The sequence below is a fragment of the Rhinoderma darwinii genome, chromosome 2, assembly GCF_050947455.1.
Source record: "Rhinoderma darwinii isolate aRhiDar2 chromosome 2, aRhiDar2.hap1, whole genome shotgun sequence".
NCBI classification, from domain to species: Eukaryota; Metazoa; Chordata; class Amphibia; order Anura; family Rhinodermatidae; genus Rhinoderma; species Rhinoderma darwinii.
The window spans coordinates 354,620,474-354,641,242 of record NC_134688.1 but is presented as its reverse complement, the minus strand read 5'-3'; the positions used below and the strand labels follow the sequence as shown (position 1 = coordinate 354,641,242).

Sequence of the window (20,769 nt, the reverse complement as noted above, 5' to 3'; positions counted from 1 at the left end):
TTAATCATGCTAGGAGGATGAGGGGAGTGCTCAAACATGAATATACCAGACTCATACCTATGAGTCTGGTGAATTCTTCGAACGCTCCTATTAGCCACAATATTTTTTGTGCTGTTTTGGCTAGTAGGAGAGCGACCCTGTCCCTATACTATGTATCCCTTTAATACAACATGAATTAATACATGGTAGGGAATGCTTCAATGATCTGCATTTTTGGCAAGAGCAATTGGCATCTAGTTGGATCAGTGGCGAAACTACCACCATAGCAGCCAAAGCGACCCAATCCCAGTCAGCCTCGTGCTTGGATAAGTACAGATCTATTTCAAGTCTAGTTATATATTTATGATTAGTGTGGGTGGCGTTATTATTATTTCAGGGAGGAGTAGAAGAGGCTTATTAGCCTGGCCGATAGCGGAGAGTTAAGGAATATGGATTCAAAGCTGGTTAATTTATGAAGTGGGTCATAGATAGTGACAAGTCCTCCAAGTTAGTGCTTCAGCTGCAGATAGTGGAACAATTCCCTACTTGGGGCACCATATTTGGAACTAATGTCTGCAAAGGGCATCATGCTTGTTGTAGAGAGAAGATGGTGTACTTGAAAGAAACCCTTGGAACTCCACCAGTAAAACACCTGGGCATCACAGAGATCTGGAGGCAAATCTGCGTTGAACCAGAGACTGGACAGAGGAAGGTGAGGGGAAATTAATTTACTTGAATATTTAACTGATCCCAGATTAATAAGGATTGTTGCATGAGGGGCTTTAGGGAACAGAGGCAATAGCATGGTGGAATTAATAGAAAATGGGGAGCAATTGGGGATTTCTAAATAAACCCCTCAAGGGCATGTCAGAGTGAGGCTGGGTTCACACGACCTATTTTCAGGCGTAAACGAGGCATATAATGCCTCGATTTACGCCTGAAAATACGTCTCAAATACGTCGGCAAACATCTGCCCATTCATTTGAATGGGTTTGCCGACGTACTGTGCCGACGACCTGTCATTTGCACAGCTGTCAAACGACGACGCGTAAAATGACTGCCTTGTCAAAGAAGTGCAGGACACTTCTTTGAAACGTAATTTGAGCCGTTCTTCATTGAATTCAATGAAGAACAGCTCAAATATACGGCCGTCAAAGACGCCTCGCATAATGCGAGGAGGAGCTTTTACGTCTGAAACGAGGCAGCTGTTTTCTCCTGAAAACAGTCTCTAATTTCAGACGTAAAAGCCAGTTCTCGTGTGCACATACCCTTAATGTGCAGCAGTGTCAGTAGGGCCACTGCGGGAACATAGTCGTAGTAGTAGTAGTAGTGGCCAAATCACCCTGCTTCCTATGGATGAACACGGTCGATTGGGGGTGGGGAGTCTAATATTATACCAAATGAAGGAAAGGATTTTTGTCAAATCCGGACGATATGAGCAGACACAGTTATTGACAATACCCTTAAAAGATATAGGATTTCAGGGAGCAGCGTCATTTTGATGACCAATATCCTACCCATCCAAGACAAAGGAGAATTCTTTCATTTTACAAAAAAATGGGTCTTATCCTTGTCATACAATGCTTAAAAACTAATGAAAGTATTATTTAATGTATTTATTTAAAGTACTTTTTTAAGTGAATCACATCTGACTGAATACATTTGACTAAATATTGAATGTTTTGCCAGGGGTTGAATATGCTTCAATACTTAATTCTAAACTTTACACCTTTTCTTAACCCCTTAAGGACACAGCCTGTTTTGGCCTTGTGGAAAGAGCCGACTTGTGTTACTTTATGTGGTAATAACTTTATGTTAGTGGTAAAAATTGGTCGATATATTTGACGATTTTTCCAGAGAAACACAACGCAATATTTATTGCCCAGATTCTGCAGTCTTTTGTTTTTTTTTAAATAAACCACATGTGGCCCCAGTGTGCTACTAGACTCAAATACAGGCCTCAGAAATAAAGGAGCACCTAGTGGATTTTGGGGCCTCCTTTTTATTAGAATATATTTTAGGCACCATGTGAGGTTTGAAGAGGTTTTGTGGTGCAAAAACAGTGGAAACTCCACAAAGGTGACCCCATATGGGAAACTACACCCCTCAAGGAATTTATCTAGGGGTATAGTGAGAATTTTGACCCACAGGCTTTTTGCTAAATTTATTGAAATTAGGCCATAAAAATGAAAATCAAATTTTTTTCTGAAAAAACATAGAAATTTTTAATTTTTACAAAGAATAAAGTTGGAAAAGCACCCCAACATTTAGGGCACATTCACACGTGGAGGAATTGCTGTTGAATTCCGCTGCGGACAGTCCGCAGTGGAATTCTGCAGCAGCCGTTTTTTACATTTGTTTCTATACATTTTTAGGAAAGTTAGTTCAGACGTTGCAGAAAATAACTGTGCGGAAATCAGGCTGCAGTGCAGAATTTTCCCTCCGCAGCCTGCTCATGATGTTGCGGAGAAGCGGAATTTCACTGCGGATTTCATTCTTTACAATGCAAAAACTGAAATCTGTGGCAAGTCCGCTGTGATATCTGCAACGTCTGAATTACCTGTCAAAAATGCAAATGTTATGTTGGTGCAGATTCGTGGCATAATTGCCCCAAATCTGCATCAACATTTGCAGCGGAAAAAACGTGTGAACATGCCCTTATCAAGTAATTTTTCCTGATTATGGCAATACTCCATATGTTGTAATAAACTGCTGTTTGGAACCACGGCAGGGCTCAGAAGGGAAGGAGCACTATTTGGCTTTTGGGGCTCAAGTTTAGCTGGAATGGTTTTCATGTCGCATTTGCAAACCCTGAGGGAGCAAAACAGTAGAGACCCCCCAAAAGTGACCCCATTTGGGAAACTGCACCCCTTTAGAGATTTATCTAGGGGTATATTAAGCATTTTGACCCCACAGTTTTTTTTTGCTGAAATCATTGGAATTAGGCCGTGAAAAATGTAGTTTTAGCTCAGATTTTTCATTTTCATAAGGAACAAAGGAGAAACACAACATTTGTAAAACAATTTCTCCCGAGTACGGTAATACCCCATATGTGGATTTTGGAGTGTTTTTTGGGTGCCATGTCGCATTTGCAGAGACACTTAGGGACTAAAACAGTGGAAACCCCCCAAAAGTGACTTCATTTAGGAAACGACACCCCTCAAGGAATTCATGTAGGTGTATAGTGAACATTTTGTCCCCACATGGTTTTTGCTAAATTCATTTGAATTGGGCCATGAAAATAAATTCCAAACTTTTTTCAATAAAAATTAGACTTTTTCATTTCCACAAAGGATTAAAGGAGAAAAAGCACCACAACATTTGTCCAGCAATTTTTTCAGAGTACTGCCATACCCTATATGTGGTCATAAACTGCTGTTTGGATAAACCGCAGGACTCAGAAGAGAAGTAGAGCCTTTTGGCTGGAATTGCTTTTAGGTACCATGTTGCATTTGCAAAGCCACTTGGGGACCAAAACTGTGGAAACCCTCCAAGAGTGACACTTAGGAAACTACACCCATTAGGGAATCTATCTAGGGGTATAGTGAGCATTTAGACCCCACAGGTCTTTTGCAGAATTTATTGGAATTAGGCCGTGAAAATGAAAATCAATATTTTTTCCACTAAAATGTTGAATTTTTTTCATTTTCACAAAGGATAAAGGATGGAAAGAACCCTAAAATTTGGAAATCAATCTCTCCTGACTACGGCAAAACCCCATATGTGGTCATAAACTGCTGTTTGGATTCACGGCAGGTCTCAAAAATGCAGGAGCGATATTTGGCATGCAGAGTTTGCTGGCTTTGTTTAGGGGAGCCATGTCGCATTTGTAATGCCCCTGAGGTACCAGTACAGGGAAAAACCCCTTAAAAGTGACTCCATTTTGGTGTTTTTGTTGCTATATCAGATTATAAAGTGGTAGCATATGTAAGCTGTGCGGAGTACAACAGGACATAATAGGGTGGTATAATAATGGGGTAAATAAATAATAATCCACAGATGTGAGACCAGTGTCGCACTGATAAATGGTGCCAGATCTTATCCCCCTTTTGAAACACACTCTGAACCTTTTGTGTTGCCATATTCAAAAATATTCATTTCAAAACTTTTTTCTTTTTCGCCAATGGATCTGTGTGAGGGCTTATTGTTTGCGGGACAATCCGTAGTTTTCATTGGTACCATTTTGGGGTACATGCGACTTTTTGATCACTTTTTATTCCTTTATTTTGGCAAGCAAGGTGAACAAAAACCAGCAATTCTGCCAATGTTTTATTATGCTTTTTTTTAATTTATTTTTTACAGTGTTCAAGGTGCGCTATAAATTATATTTTTACTTTATTCGGGTTGTAGTTTTTAATGGCACTATTTTGGTGTACATGCGACTTTTTGTATTTTGGGAGGGGTGGTAACCCCAAAAAAACTGTGATTCTGGCATTGTTTTTTTATTTCTTTTTTTTATGGTAGCAATGTATTAGAGCTGTCAGTGTCACTCTAAAAGCAGCCTATTAGGTCTTGCCTTCGGCAGGGCCCAATAGGCTTCCGTACTTGGCAGACCACCATTGTTAGGCTACAAACCACTTAGATGCCAATTGGAGCTAGCTCCGGTCCCTGCCATTACAGCAGGGTGTAAGCTGTAATATAGAACTGACACCCGCTGGTGATGGTTCGGGCTTAGATTCTGAGCCCGTGCCATCACTGTCTGCCACGTACAGATACGTGGCGTTACGTTAAGTACGAAACTGCAACGACATAACTGTATGTGGTTCATCGTTAAGGGGTTAATATAATAAAAGACAATCCACAATGTCCCCTCGAATGTTTGGATTGTAAAATCAATAATTGCCATTTACAACTGATATAATATTAGACCTCTGCACTCACGTCCATGGACAGACGCCGAGGAGCATTCCTGTAACGTAGCTCGGTGGGAGACAAGCCTTCTCCATCTGATGGGGATAGAGCAGGATTTCCTGGGCTCAAGTGAGACAGTTGTAGGTGGGAGTGTCCTAGACCTTAAGAGAAAGGGAGAAAGAAAGAATATGCTGTCAAGTGGGATAGACTAGATGACGAAGGAAATAGAGGGAAGTTGATCCACATTAGCTTTTTAAAGGGGTTCTCCGGTTTCAGAAAATAAATGTCATTTTTTTTCTAATTAAAGTTATACAATTTTTCAATATACTTTCTGTGTTAATTCTTTACAGTTTTCACGATCAGTGCATGTTGTTATTCAGTAGGAACATTCATAGTTTACTTCCAGTAGATAACATTCTGTCCATGGTCATGTGATGGACACCAAGGTGCACGGCTCGTTACAGTATGTGTATCAGAGCTGTGTCTTCTGATCCCAGCAGCTGTGTGTCCATCACATGACCATGGACAGAATGTTATCCACTGGAAGTAAACAATGAATGTTCCTACTGAATAACAACAAGCAGAGATCTTGAAAACATTCAGGAATTAAGGCAGAAAATGTATTGGGAAATTGTATAACTTTTCATTTTTCCAGCGCTGGATACAAAATAAAAATGTTAGCTGACTTGTTGCCATGGACAGCACTGACACATTTTGTCTGCACTAGTTTTTATGCATGAGACCAACCAATTTGAGACCTCTCACAAAACATCTATCTTTCTAAGGCATATTGGCTAAATTGTAAAAGTAAAAGATTCAGCACTTTACAGCTTCGTACTACAAACACACATTAATTCACAAAGTCATCTAGTGGCGTAAAACGTTGTAACCGCTCATGCACAATTGCAGATCCCACTGGTGTATGGTACATCAAAGCAGTTTAACTTAATATCAAGAAAAGAGCTGATGTGAGTTTCATTAAAGATGGGCTGGATTTTTTTTTTTATTCCTATGAGTCCATGACATCTTTGTGCTTCAAATGGCTCCATATAGCTAAAAAAAAAACAAGTGGATTGGGCATCAGTTTTCATAGGATTGGTGGTGATAACTGTGGGATAGTCATCATTGTAAACCCTAAAGAATTGGCTTGGGTTTCTATTCACATTTACTATAACCACAGAAACGTCGTTTAGATATTGATGTCCTATTCTGAGGATAGGCCATCAATTTCTTATGCCTGGACAACATTGAAATAAGAACAATCTACAAGAAAGTATCTATTTATGTCTGAGAAAGTGTTATAAACAGCACTAATATGTTAATGTACTAAAAATATACTGTGAACACAACTTCTTTGTGGAGTAGCCACATAACAGGCAAAAACATGTTGCAAATCACATTTTGACAAAAATAGCTTATCCCTTTCATGACCGAAACAAAATCTCACCTTATGAAGTGCTACCTTCTATGATTGATATAACTTTTTTTTTTTTTTAGTCTACCTCAAATATGTTTGCTTCTTTTTTTTTTTGCGGGACACATAGGGCTTTTTTTTCATTTAAAATTAGAAAAATGGATGATAATTTGTACATGATGATAATCATTCAAGTACAGAAAATGTTTAGTAAAGGCGCAAAAGTAAATAAGTGGAGAACAGACTAAAATTGCTGGCAAGAGGTAATTATTTTATGTTTGGCATAACGTATTTAACTATAGGGGTACAGGTTAGCAGGAAACACATTATCTATGTGTTACCTAATGTCACCATATACAGATCACTGATAACAGTACTCTAATCGTAACAGCCCATTAGATCTCTGTTATCAGTGATCTGTATACACAGGTAGGCAGAGAAAATGCAGATCACATCTTCTCTGCATGTATCCAAGCCTCTTCTGCACAGGGAATCCCTGTGATGTCATTACTGATGACACTGCGTTCCCTATAACCGGCTGATTGCAGAAGAAGCGGCTTCTGCATTTGGCAATACAACGCTCAATATGAGCACTGTGTTTAGGGTTTATTGTGACAGGGAACTGATTATTTTAAGTTCCCTGTTACAGTACAAGATTGGGCTGTCTTTGTGACAACCAGATCCTGCTGATGGTACTGTGTGCAGGAGCGTGCAGTGCCATCCAAGACAATGTATAAATTAACAGGCTGCAAGAACAAGGACCAGTCCCTTAGCCCGTTCATCAGTCCATATTCCCAACACACAACAGCAGAAGTTTTACCCATAACCTTACCCGAAATCTGAAATTCCAACTGATCTCCTTAGATCTGTTAAAGAAGAGTTTATGGCTGAGATTTCACCTATACAGTGGATACCCACTAGAAGGATTGTCCGGTACCCATAAGACATCAAAGCAACACTGCATACCACTTGTCGAAAAAGACTATGCAAACAATATGAGTCTTTCTGACCGTACTAGGGAGTCGATATGACCAGCGTTAACTTTGAGATAACCAAGTGATCAAAAGAAAGATTCAAAATTATTCATTCATTTATAAAAATATTGAATAGATCAAATTCTCATTTTGGTAAAATGATCAGGTTTAAGAAAGGTTTAGTATGTACTATAGGTTAGAGGAAAATGTATGAGTTGGGTAAGGGCCTGTTAAATTAGACACTTGCAGGATAGGATACCCTGTATCTAGGGACAACACTGCTGAGAATGAGTAAATAATGTCAATGAAGTACAATTGCTACAGCATCACGTGATATATATGATTGTCTTAGAGAGATGTCGACCTTTCTAGTGCTACGATATGTTCTGTTCTGCTTCCATATATTTGTCTGACCGAGAACTAGGCCCTCAACCCTTGCACATAGGTGACGAGGTGAGTGGGTAAATTTTTTTATGTGCTATTACCAATGAAGACCGGTGTTCAAAAAATACATTCCTTCAATGCTGCAGATTTTAAATCAAGACATCAGTGAGACAAACAAGAAATAGCCCACGGTGGTGGAAAAGTACGTAGAGGAGATGAGGAAACGTGATATTGTATGTATCTTAGAGAATCCCTGATTAGAAGGATAATACTAATACGTTTGAGATCTTCCATACTGTGTGTTGCAGATAATGAGCATTTTCTAAATGAGAGCCTCCGGTTTGCAGCTCCCCCTGCCTGTTTGATGCTCCCTCTTTCTTGTTATCCTTGCGCCCACACACCCTGCTCTGCCCCTGCAAAATCTCTCTCTAATTAAAGATCCAACTCTCCGTCCTCTCCCCCGCTCTACATGCTGATAGCCAATTTATGATACATGGGCACTGCCAGCTTCTGCCGTTCTGACCTCTATATCCTGTTTGATGAAAGACGGTCAAACAGGAGGAAAATTGCTGGAGGTGGGAGAAGCCGGAAGAAAACTTGAATTGTCAGCCTACCCGTAAAATGACTTAATGCCACTGAAATGCTTTTTGTCTTAAAAGGTCTGGATCTCTTGCGGACAGAAAATCCTAATTACTGTGTAATTCACATTGGGTTAATATGAGCAGCATCAACAACTACAGAAAAGCCCTTAATCACAGTGGTGACTTTAATTGCATTAGAAGACTCAGTAGCATATGGTACAAAATGCCAGTGAATTAAATATGCCTAATGCAATATAGGTCACAACTCTGCTTGTGCAAGTGACCTAATAACAAGGTTAAAAGGTTACTTACACTCAGATTGGGCATTAACTGATGACTTCTGTATAATGTAATTCTTCTCATCTCACTAGTAACAAAGAGCTTGTCATATTCAGAGAAGAACCTACTGATACTAACATCTGTCACAACAATGATCTCAAAAATTTGCAGAATTAAAATGTATCATTTCATAAAAAAAATATGCTTCTACGGAGATACTTAGGGATGTTTAGTCAGTGAATAACCTCTGATTGCCAGTAAGTGTTAAATTAAATGCTGCCAATTGTTGCTGAGATACACACAGGCCCGTATTTGCTACTAGGCACGGGGGTTGCAGTGCCTAGGATGTCCTGTCCAGCAAGGGGTGGGCGGAATCGTTTATCTTTTATATTTAAAAAAAAATTAACCTCATGACCTGACTGACCGGCGGTCAGGTCACTCACAGGGCAGGGGGTGGTGGATACATCAACGTTTCTCAGAGTGTAAGACACGCTCTTTGTTCATGAATTGGACAGTACTGCTCAGCTGTAGCCAATCCAAGAACAGTGGGCGTGTCTCAGACTCAAGGCTGGCATATGGGTTACACACACGGAGGAGACAGGAGTAGAGGCAGCAAGAAGAGAAAAGGAAGCTCCGCCCACAGCACGGCCCTTCAAGAAGTAAGTCTTAATGGAGAATCTGTCTGCTGTTTGTGCCTCTATATGTACCTGTGTGTGTCTATGTGTCTCTGTGTGTGTATACTTGTCTGTTTGTCTCTGTGTGTGTATACTTGTCTGTGTGTCTATGTGTCTCTGTGTGTGTATACTTGTCTGTCTGCGTGTATATTTCTCTGTGTTTGTATGTGTATATGTTCCAATATGTCTGTATATGTGTCTCTGTGCGTGTATTTGTGTGCTTAAGTGCCTATATATGTCTCTGTGTATGTGTATATGTTTCTGTGTGTGTGTGTGATTGTGTGTGTGTGTGTGTGTGTGTGTGCATCTACTACATTATCTGTTATCACTGTGTTATCTCTGATGTCACATAGTACTACAGGTAATATCTACTACATTATCTGTACCTAGGGCCTGTTCACTTCAGTGTTGCCCTTCCATTGAGGGGTTCCGTTTGAGGTTTCCTTCTGGTTAACCCCTCAACGGAAAGGCAAACTGAAACTTTAGTTTACGTTTCTGTCACCATTGATATAAATGGTGACGGAAACGTTGCTAAAGGTTTCCGTTTGTCGCCGTTGTGACAGGGTTCCGTTGTTTTGACGGCATCAATAGCGCAATCTAATACAGAGACTAGTGTCAATCAGCTGCATGAAAATGAATACACCATACTCACAATTTTAAGTGTGCCTTAGATTTTACAGTATTTGTTTTACACAACTGACCACAAATTTTTAAAATAAAAGTGTGACCCCTGGACCAGTGCAGACCTGCATCTATAATGTGCTGCAGTTTATTCAGACAACATGAAACAGGTGACAGATCTTCTTTAAGTACAATATGAATAATGTAAATGCCATAAGATGTCATTTCCAGAGAAGAGAACAGCTGTTCTCTTATAAGGGTAAAATAGAGCATACGTCATTGGGTTTCAAGTTTGTGGTTAAGTTGTTGTAAAATAGATATAGATCCTCTTGTTTGAGTGTCCTTTTTTAGTAAATCACGGGTTCCAAATAGTGCATGAGCTTCACATTGTACATTCCGGCGCACAGTTCCAATATCAAGGTGCAAGTCAACAGCCAGAAGAGTAAAAAAAGAAATAAAAGGAAAAGGGAAGCAAGAAAAATCCCAACTTACAAAATAGAACATTCAGATTATATAACATAACCATGATCATACATACATTATTTTCTCTGATCTAAGGACAGCCGGCAGGTCTCACCATCATTTTCATTAGCATGTAACGTAGGTAAAATGAGTAGGTTTATTGTCTTTCCATGTATCATGTGGTCAAACGAAAAAATTCCCTTATTTTATCTTGTATTGTGTTTGGTCTGAATACAGATTTCCAAGAAATCAAAGAGGTGCTTCACTTTGTCTTCTTTACATATATATATTTCTGCCTGTGTGCTGGAACGTACTATGTGAAGCTTCATTGTTCTTTCTCCATACTGCTGTGAAACTGCCATTATAACTAAGGCTACATGCGCACGATAGTGAAAAAAAATGGCCATTAAAAACTGATCAACTGTCAGTTTTTCATGGCCATTTTGCATCCGTGTGTCTCTAAATTTTCATCCATTTCCAGTCCGTCTGTCATCCGTTTTTCACAGCCATTAAAAAAAATGGATGGATTTCATTTGTCAAGTTTTTTTTTGTCCCAACCCCCTGAAAACACCACAGTGCCCATGTAGATAGTGCTGCAACGTCCATGTAGATAGTGCCACAGTGCCCGCTGTAGATAATACGGGGGATGGGGGTGTTTGCTATCTTCAGGCAGGGGGGTGCTATCTACATGGAGGGGTACAAGACTGGAGTGTGAGTGTTGTTTTTCACTCTCGTGTGAATGTAGCATAAGAGGTGTTAAGAACCTTCTGTAATTTCTCCCTTTTGTTTTGTTACCGTTTTGCATATTTTTGTATGTCCTCTTATTTTGTCCCAATATGTACTTTCTTTTGTAAGCACTATACTTTCTATCTTAAAGCTGGCCCTGTTCACACTGAGTTCTTTGCAGGCAGAAAATTCTTTTGGAATTTTGAAGCAGATTTTGATCTGCCTGAACGCCGTTTGCCGCGTTTTTCGCTCGCGCCTATTGAGCGCCACGGCCAAAAACGCTGCGAAATACGCTTTCTCTGCCTCTTATTGATGTTAAAGGGAGGTCAGAGACGTAAACACCCAAAGATAGGGCATGTCGCTTCTTTTTCCTGCGAGCATTTTTTTCTACTCTGGGGAAAAAAACGCCTCCGCCTCCCATTGAAGTCAATAAGAGGCATTTTCGGAAGTTTTTTGGTGTGTTTTCCGACGCGGTTTCCACGTCCAAAAACTCTGTGTGGACAGGGCCTAAGTATGGTCCTCTATGCTCTAAAGAATTCATAGCCTTTCTTAAGCCTAGTTCACATAGTTTTGGCAGAAGAAATCTGCCTCAAAATTTCTTCAGGAATTTTAAGTCAGATTTTGAATTGGCAACATTGTTTGTAAAAAAAATTCTGTGTTTTTTTACCACTGTTTTTTTCTGCCTTCATTGAATTCAATGGAAGGTCAGAGGTGGAAACTCGGAAAAAGAGTATGCCGATTTTTTTTTTCCTTGGGAAAAACGCCTCTGTCTCCTATTAAAATCAATGGGGGGCGTTTCTTGGCACGGATTCTAACGCAATTTCTATGTCAAAATCAGTGCCCAAAAACTCCATGTGAACTGCCCCTAAATGCGTTGACCCATTGACTGCTGAAGAGCATTATTTGTGTGTTGGTTATCTATCGCCCCAGAACTCCGCAGGTGGTGGCATCGAGTTGTGTATCTGGGATGTGTGGGCTGTGTTAAGAGTGATATAAACTCAATTTGAAATTTTAGTGAAAGATGAGTGCAAGATTAAAGAGGATCTGTCACTAGTTTAGTAATGCCCAATCTCCAAGTTAATCTAATAGGTGCTGCCACACTGATAATGCTAGTTTGTGTCCCAAAAAGTTTATTATTCTAAAAGTTATGATCTTTTTTATAAATATGCAAATGAGGCTATATTAGACAAGTAAGTGTCAACACCAGGCCCGCCCTTTGGAGGTGTGCGACCTGTGCCATTGCACAAGGCACATCACTCCAGCAGGTGGAATGGGGCGCTGTGCTGGCTCCCTTCCCCTGCTTGTGTTTCAGAAGGGCCGGCGACTCAGCAGTTTCCCGGGCCTGGCGACTCAGCAGTGCTAGATCGGCTCCTTGCGGGGGGGGGGCGGAGCCGAATGAGTTATTTTTTTACAACCGACTTCCTTGCTCCCCGCCGGACTAAGTAAAAAGGGGGCGGGGATGGGGTTCGCGTACAGGCCGCACATCAGAGAGAAGAGATGTTCCTTCCTCTCCTTTGCATTGTGAAGTGAGCGTTGATAGGTGGAGCAGCAGGAGCCTCTGTCTGCTCCACCAATCAGCACAACCTGTACTGCACAGCCACACAGACTCAGCACCTCCAGCTCTCCTCTGCTGCTGCCACAATGAAGACTCCTCCATGGAGCTCCAGACTCTGGTAAGAGCAGCAGCTTTAGTGTAATCCATGTTCGTGTATGTGCTGTGTGAGGGAGGAGGAAAGAGGGAGCTACAAATGATATGTAACAGGATAATTGTTTTTTTGTTGCATAGATCGATTTTGTGGGGGAGGGGAGACTTGTTTATAGGTGCTTTGTGTGTGGGAACTCTTTATAGATCTATTTTGTGGGGGACGGTTATCTAGTCACAGTATGGTGGTATTATTCAGTGTATGGCGGTGTTATCTAGTCACACTATGGTGGTATTATTCAGTGTATGGTGGTATTATCCAGTCAGTGTATGGTGGTGTTATCTAGTCACAGTATGGTGGTATTATTCAGTCAGTGTATGGTGGTATTATATAGTCAGACTATGGTGGTATTATTCAGTCAGTGTATGGCGGTGTTATCTAGTCAGACTATGGTGGTGTTATTCAGTCAGTGTATGGCGGTGTTATCTAGTCACAGTATGGTGGAATTATTCAGTCAGTGTATGGCGGTGTTATCTAGTCACAATATGGTGGTATTATTCAGTCAGTGTATGGCGGTTATCTAGTCACAGTAAGATGGTATTATTCAGTGTATGGCGGTGTTATCTAGTTACACTATGGTGGTATTATTCAGTGTATGGTGGTATTATCCAGTTAGTGTATGGTGGTGCTATCTAGTCACAGTATGGTGGTATTATTCAGTGTATGGTGGTGTTATCTAGTCACAGCATGGTGGTATTATTCCGTGTATGGTGGTATTATCCAGTCAGTGTATGGTGGTGTTATCTAGTCACAGTATGGTGGTATTATTCAGTGTATGGCGGTGTTATCTAGTCACAGTATGGTGGTATTATTCAGTGTATCGTGGTATTATTTACTCACAGTATGGTGTTATTATTCAGTCAGTATATGGAAGTGTTATCTAGTCACAGTATAGTGGTATTATTCAGTGTATGGTGGTATTATTTAGGCATTGTATTATTATAATTTGGGGGTAGGGCTAATCTATGTATGCAGATTCCATATTCTGGTACAGCGTAGTGACACCTGACACCAGGACCGTGCACTAGGCAGCAATGCCAAGTGTAAATTTCACTATGAGCGGCATTTACATCTATCAATTGTGTCACTGATAACAATTATTTTTACATCACAATTGCAAAGCAACGATAAACAAAGGTTTTATCATTGATCTTCTCCTTTGTTAATACTGACCAAATATCAGTATAATTGGTCAGAAAATAGCAAATATTGATGATAATTGGCTAAAGTAAATAGGCCTTTATTGGGGGCATATTTAGACTTAGTGCCTAGGGCAGCGTGAGCTGTAAATACGGCCCTGCTAAGGACACAGATACTATTGAACACCATTTTTGTGGGGGAGAGCAACTTGATTACAGGGGTAGGGACACACAGGGCGGATACACTGCATAAAACTACACAGAGTATCCGTCCCGGAAACCGCAGGGAATTCCACCTGAAAAAAAACACACCAATTTTTTTCTGTGGAAAGACTGCAGAAATAAAAAAAGTTAATACTCCCGGCCATAGTCATAGCAGTGCGTATTCTCTTCTGAGCGCAGTCCGGCCTCCTGGGATGACGCTGTAGTCCATATGACCGCTGCAGCCTTAGATTGGCTGCAGCAGTCACATGGGCTGAATCGTCATCTCGGGCTGTGCTCAGAAGAAAATATGCTATGACTACGGCCGGGAGTAAGAATAAGCTTTTTTTTTCTCATTTGAGATTTTCGTGGCGGAATCACAGCTTTTTTTCCGCAACACATGAATCTTTGTTGCGGGTTATACCTCCGATTGAATTCAATGGGTAACTACTAGAATACAAGAGCAGCGATTCCACAGCATAAATTGACATGCTGCAGATTTTAAAAAAACACACCGCATGTCATTTTATGTACAGTTTCTGTGTAGAGATGAGACTTGTTCAAATCTCATCCAATCTGCTGCTACTGTATTATGCTGCAGATTTTCCGCAATGAAATCTGTTGCAGGAAAATCTGCAGTGTTTATGGGCATCAATTTCAATGTTTCCCTATCAGACATATTATCCAGTCAGTGTATGGTGGTGTTATGTAGTCACAGTATGGTGGTATTATTCAGTGTATGGGGGTATTATCCAGTCAGTGAATAGTTGTGTTATCTAGTCACAGTATGGTGGTATTATTCAGTGTATTGTGGTATTATCTAGTCACAGTATTGTGGTATTATTCAGTGTATGGTTGTATTATCCAATCAGTGCATGGTGGGAGTTATCTAGTCACAGTATGGTGGTATTATTCAATGTATGGCGATATTATTCAGTGTATTGTGGTGTAATCTAGTCACAGTATGGTGGTATTATTCAGTGTATGGTAGTATTATCTAGTCACAGTATTGTGGTATTATTCAGTGTATGGTTGTATTATCCAATCAATGTATGGTGGTGTTATCTAGTCACAGTATGGTGGTATTATTCAGTGTATGGTGGTATTATTCAGTGTATGGTGGTGTTATCTAGTCACAGTATGGTGGTATTATTCAGTGTATGGTGGTATTATTCAGTGTATGGCGGTGTTATCTCATCACAGTATGGCGGTATTATTCAGTGTATGGTGGTATTATATAGTCAGACTTTGGTGGTATTATTCAGTCAGTGTATGGCGTGTTATCTAGTCACAGTATGGTGGTATTATTCAGTCAGTGTATGGAGGTGTTATCTAGTCACAGTATGGTGGTATTATTCAGTCAGTGTATGGCGGTTATCTAGTCACATTATGGTGGTATTATTCAGTGTATGGTGGTATTATTCAGTGTATTGTGGTGTAATCTAGTCACAGTATGGTGGTATTATTCGGTGTATGGTTGTATTATCCAATCAATGTATGGTGGTGTTATCTAGTCACAGTATGGTGGTATTATTCAGTGTATGGTGGTATTATTCAGTGTATGGTGGTGTTATCTAGTCACAGTATGGTGGTATTATTCAGTGTATGGTGGTATTATTCAGTGTATGGTGGTGTTATCTCATCACAGTATGGCGGTATTATTCAGTGTATGGTGGTATTATATAGTCAGACTATGGTGGAATTATTCAGTCAGTTTATGGCGTGTTATCTAGTCAAAGTATGGTGGTATTATTCAGTCAGTGTATGGCGGTGTTATCTAGTCACAGTATGGTGGTATTATTCAGTCATTGTATGGCGGTATTATTCAATGTATGGCGGTGTTATCTAGTCAGACTATGGTGGTGTTATTCAGTCAGTGTATGGCGGTGTTATCTAGTCACAGTATGGTGGTATTATTCAGTCAGTGTATGGCGGAGTTATCTAGTCACAGTATGGTGGTATTATTCAGTCAGTGTATGGCGGTTATCTAGTCACAGTATGGTGGTATTATTCAGTGTATGGCGGTGTTATCTAGTCACACTATGGTGGTATTATTCAGTGTATGGTGGTATTATCCAGTCAGTGTATGGTGGTGTTATCTAGTCACAGTATGGTGGTATTATTCAGTCAGTGTATGGTGGTATTATATAGTCAGACTATGGTGGCATTATTCAGTCAGTGTATGGCGGTGTTATCTAGTCAGACTATGGTGGTGTTATTCAGTCAGTGTATGGCGGTGTTATCTAGTCACAGTATGGTGGAATTATTCAGTCAGTGTATGGCGGTGTTATCTAGTCACAATATGGTGGCATTATTCAGTCAGTGTATGGCGGTTATCTAGTCACAGTAAGATGGTATTATTCAGTGTATGGCGGTGTTATCTAGTTACACTATGGTGGTATTATTCAGTGTATGGTGGTATTATCCAGTTAGTGTATGGTGGTGCTATCTAGTCACAGTATGGTGGTATTATTCAGTGTATGGTGGTGTTATCTAGTCACAGTATGGTGGTATTATTTCGTGTATGGTGGTATTATCCAGTCAGTGTATGGTGGTGTTATCTAGTCACAGTATGGTGGTATTATTCAGTCAGTGTATGGCGGTTATCTAGTCACATTATGGTGGTATTATTCAGTGTATGGTGGTATTATTCAGTGTATTGTGGTGTAATCTAGTCACAGTATGGTGGTATTATTCGGTGTATGGTAGTATTATCTAGTCACAGTATTGTGGTATTATTCAGTGCATGGTTGTATTATCCAATCAATGTATGGTGGTGTTATCTAGTCACAGTATGGTGGTATTATTCAGTGTATGGTGGTATTATTCAGTGTATGGTGGTGTTATCTAGTCACAGTATGGTGGTATTATTCAGTGTATGGTGGTATTATTTAGTGTATGGTGGTGTTATCTCATCACAGTATGGCGGTATTATTCAGTGTATGGTGGTATTATATAGTCAGACTATGGTGGAATTATTCAGTCAGTTTATGGCGTGTTATCTAGTCAAAGTATGGTGGTATTATTCAGTCAGTGTATGGCGGTGTTATCTAGTCACAGTATGGTGGTATTATTCAGTCATTGTATGGCGGTATTATTCAATGTATGGCGGTGTTATCTAGTCAGACTATGGTGGTGTTATTCAGTCAGTGTATGGCGGTGTTATCTAGTCACAGTATGGTGGTATTATTCAGTCAGTGTATGGCGGTTATCTAGTCACAGTATGGTGGTATTATTCAGTGTATGGCGGTGTTATCTAGTCACACTATGGTGGTATTATTCAGTGTATGGTGGTATTATCCAGTCAGTGTATGGTGGTGTTATCTAGTCACAGTATGGTGGTATTATTCAGTCAGTGTATGGTGGTATTATATAGTCAGACTATGGTGGTATTATTCAGTCAGTGTATGGCGGTGTTATCTAGTCACAGTATGGTGGAATTATTCAGTCAGTGTATGGCGGTGTTATCTAGTCACAATATGGTGGTATTATTCAGTCAGTGTATGGCGGTTATCTAGTCACAGTAAGATGGTATTATTCAGTGTATGGCGGTGTTATCTAGTTACACTATGGTGGTATTATTCAGTGTATGGTGGTATTATCCAGTTAGTGTATGGTGGTGCTATCTAGTCACAGTATGGTGGTATTATTCAGTGTATGGTGGTGTTATCTAGTCACAGTATGGTGGTATTATTCTGTGTATGGTGGTATTATCCAGTCAGTGTATGGTGGTGTTATCTAGTCACAGTATGGTGGTATTATTCAGTGTATGGCGGTGTTATCTAGTCACAGTATGGTGGTATTATTCAGTGTATCGTGGTATTATTTACTCACAGTATGGTGTTATTATTCAGTCAGTATATGGAAGTGTTATCTAGTCACAGTATAGTGGTATTATTCAGTGTATGGTGGTATTATTTAGGCATTGTATTATTATAATTTGGGGGTAGGGCTAATCTATGTATGCAGATTCCATATTCTGGTACAGCGTAGTGACACCTGACACCAGGACCGTGCACTAGGCAGCAATGCCAAGTGTAAATTTCACTATGAGTGGCATTTACATCTATCAATTGTGTCACTGATAACAATTATTTTTACATCACAATTGCAAAGCAACGATAAACAAAGGTTTTATCATTGATCTTCTCCTTTGTTAATACTGACCAAATATCAGTATAATTGGTCAGAAAATAGCAAATATTGATGATAATTGGCTAAAGTAAATAGGCCTTTATTGGGGGCATATTTAGACTTAGTGCCTAGGGCAGCATGAGCTGTAAATACGGCCCTGCTAAGGACACAGATACTATTGAACACTATAGCAGAGCAGGGAGGTATCTCCCTGCTCTGGTATCTACTAGGCCAGTGGTTCCCAACCGGGGTGCCGTGAAAACCCTCTAGGGGTGCCGCAACACTCCTCTGAACCACTACCACGGCCATGCTGTCTCTCCTCTTGCTCATAGCGCAAAGTGGATGTGAGGAGGAGGATATTTTTTGCAGCCCCCTTGTAGATAGCACCCCCACCCCCTTCCTGCACTGTGTACAGGGGGAAGGTGGGGGCTGTATAAAACTGTCTACAAGGGGGAGGAGTGGGCTGTATGACACGGTCTACAAGGGGAAGGTGGGGGGCATTGTGCACAAGGGGGGGGGCTGTATGGCACTGTCTAGCAAGGGGGAGGTGGGGGGGCTGTATAGCACTGTCTACAAGGGGGAGGTGGGGGCTGTATGGCACTCTCTACAAGGGAGAGGTGGGGACTGTATGACACTGTCTAAATAGGGGAGGTGGGGGGCACTGTGTACAAGAGGGGGGTAGGGGGCCATATGGGACTGTCTACAAGGGACGTGTGGGGGGCTCTATGCCACTGTCTACAAGGGGGAGGTGGAGGCTGTATGACACTGTCTACAAGGGGGACGTGGGGGCTGTATGACACTGTCTACAAGGAGGAGGTGGGGGATTATGGCACTGTCTACAGGAAGGCTGTATGGCACAATCTACAGGGGGGGCACTATCTACAAGAGGGGCTGTGTGTGGCAGCCAGGGGAGGGGGGCATTATACTGTGTCGGGGCCACTAAGCGGACATTATACTGTGTACGGGCACTATAGGGTGCAATATAATGTGTGTGGCACTTAGGGGGCATAATACTGTGTGGGCACAATTAGAGGACAAAATACTGTGTCCTTGAAGGGGTTATAATATATTATATTATTAAATATTATTATTATACTGTGTGGGTGGCACTAAAGGGGCATTATACTGTGTGTGTGTGTGTGTGTGTGTGTGTGTGTGTGTGTGTGTGTGTGTGTGTGTGTGTGTGTGTGTGTGTGGCAATAAAGGGGCATTATACTGTGTGGGGGAACTATACTTTTTATGGGACATTTTTATATGATGGGGTGGGGCGCCCAGAGATAATGTTGCAAGGGGCGCCATCTAAGGCCGGCCCTGGTCAACACCAGCGATTCTCCTGAGGTGGAGCTACCTCACAGCCTCTGACGCTGTCCTATCAGCATGAAGCTGCTTCACACACAGTGTGAGAGACTGAGGCTGGAGCGAGGGAGAATTACTTCAAATAGCCATATCTCCGCTGTGGACCACCTAAAACAGTGGTATATGAAAGATGATGGCACCAGGATCGCAGTTCTAGCTGTGAAACAACCGGAGGTATCACCAGTTGAAAACACAGTCGGGAATGAAAGCTGTTTACTATATGATCACGCTATGTTGCTGGGAAGAGGTGAACTCTATGATGCTGATTGGACAGCATCTTACAGAAAACGTTACACCGCCCAGAGTGAAAAGAAAGAGTTACCTCCCATTTGGCAAGTATAGCCAAATTCACATATTTAGAAAAATACACATTAGGGCCTGTTCACATCAGCGTTGACTTTCCATTCCGTCGGGTGAACCCCGCAAAGGAAAGTCAAACTGAAACCACAGCTTCAGTTTCAGTCGACTGCGCTATTGATTACGTCAGAAAAACGGAAACCTGTCAGAATGGAGACGAACGGAAACCATTAGCAATGTTTCCGTCACCATTGATATCAATGGTGACGGAAACGGAAGCTGTGGTTTGAGTTTGACTTTCCGTTGCGGGGTTCACCCGACGGAAACCTCCGACGGAAACCCGGAACGGAAAGCCAACGTTGATGTGAACAGCTCTAACTTGGCAAAAAATAAACGTTTTTGCAAAAAAAAAATTACACTGTAGCTATCATCATCATAGCGCCTATTAGATTAGTTAGGAGATAAGAAATTAATAGACTAGTGACAGAGCCTCTTTAAGTAAGTGGAAATAGATTAACCCCTAACAGTTGCACCCACATCTTGCTGGGAAAGTGTGTACGTGAAACTATTTTAACTATCTTATCTGAAGAGGACAATCATTGTCTGCAGTCAAAGTTAAGTGCGAATTTGTGGATACAAAATAGCCCCTTATTCTTATGACTTTCAGAAAGCATACATTATTTTCTTTATAGCTAAGTAATACTAAATAAACAAAAGTGCCAAAATATATGGCTATAATTTCCATTAAGATGCTTGCCGAATATTGAAGTGCACCTCTTGGTATGTCCAACCTACTTAGGTCTACTTATTCTCATTTTTACAACTTAAGTATGTTTGCTTTTCATGAAGACAATAGCACCTGTTATTCAAGAAGGGAGGTTAGAGGAACAGTGTCATCACAAAATTTGTTTTAATATGTTAAAGATGTTAGTGCTTTATTAAAAACGTTTGGATTAATTTGTGTGTTTGTGTGTTACTTTTTCTTATTTTTACA

The 20,769-nt window shown here is 40.7% G+C and overlaps 1 protein-coding gene across 2 annotated transcripts in view; it reads right to left on the bottom strand.

Annotated features, from left to right (window-relative positions):
* The window catches only part of CDK18 (cyclin dependent kinase 18), a 133,284-nt gene that overhangs the window by 38,816 nt on the left and 73,699 nt on the right, over positions 1-20,769 (bottom strand). For both annotated transcript variants that reach the window (XM_075853796.1, XM_075853795.1), the window contains one exon: positions 4,861-4,991. In XM_075853796.1, the coding sequence (XP_075709911.1) occupies positions 4,861-4,991 (131 nt within the window). The remainder of the gene's footprint in view (positions 1-4,860; positions 4,992-20,769) is intronic.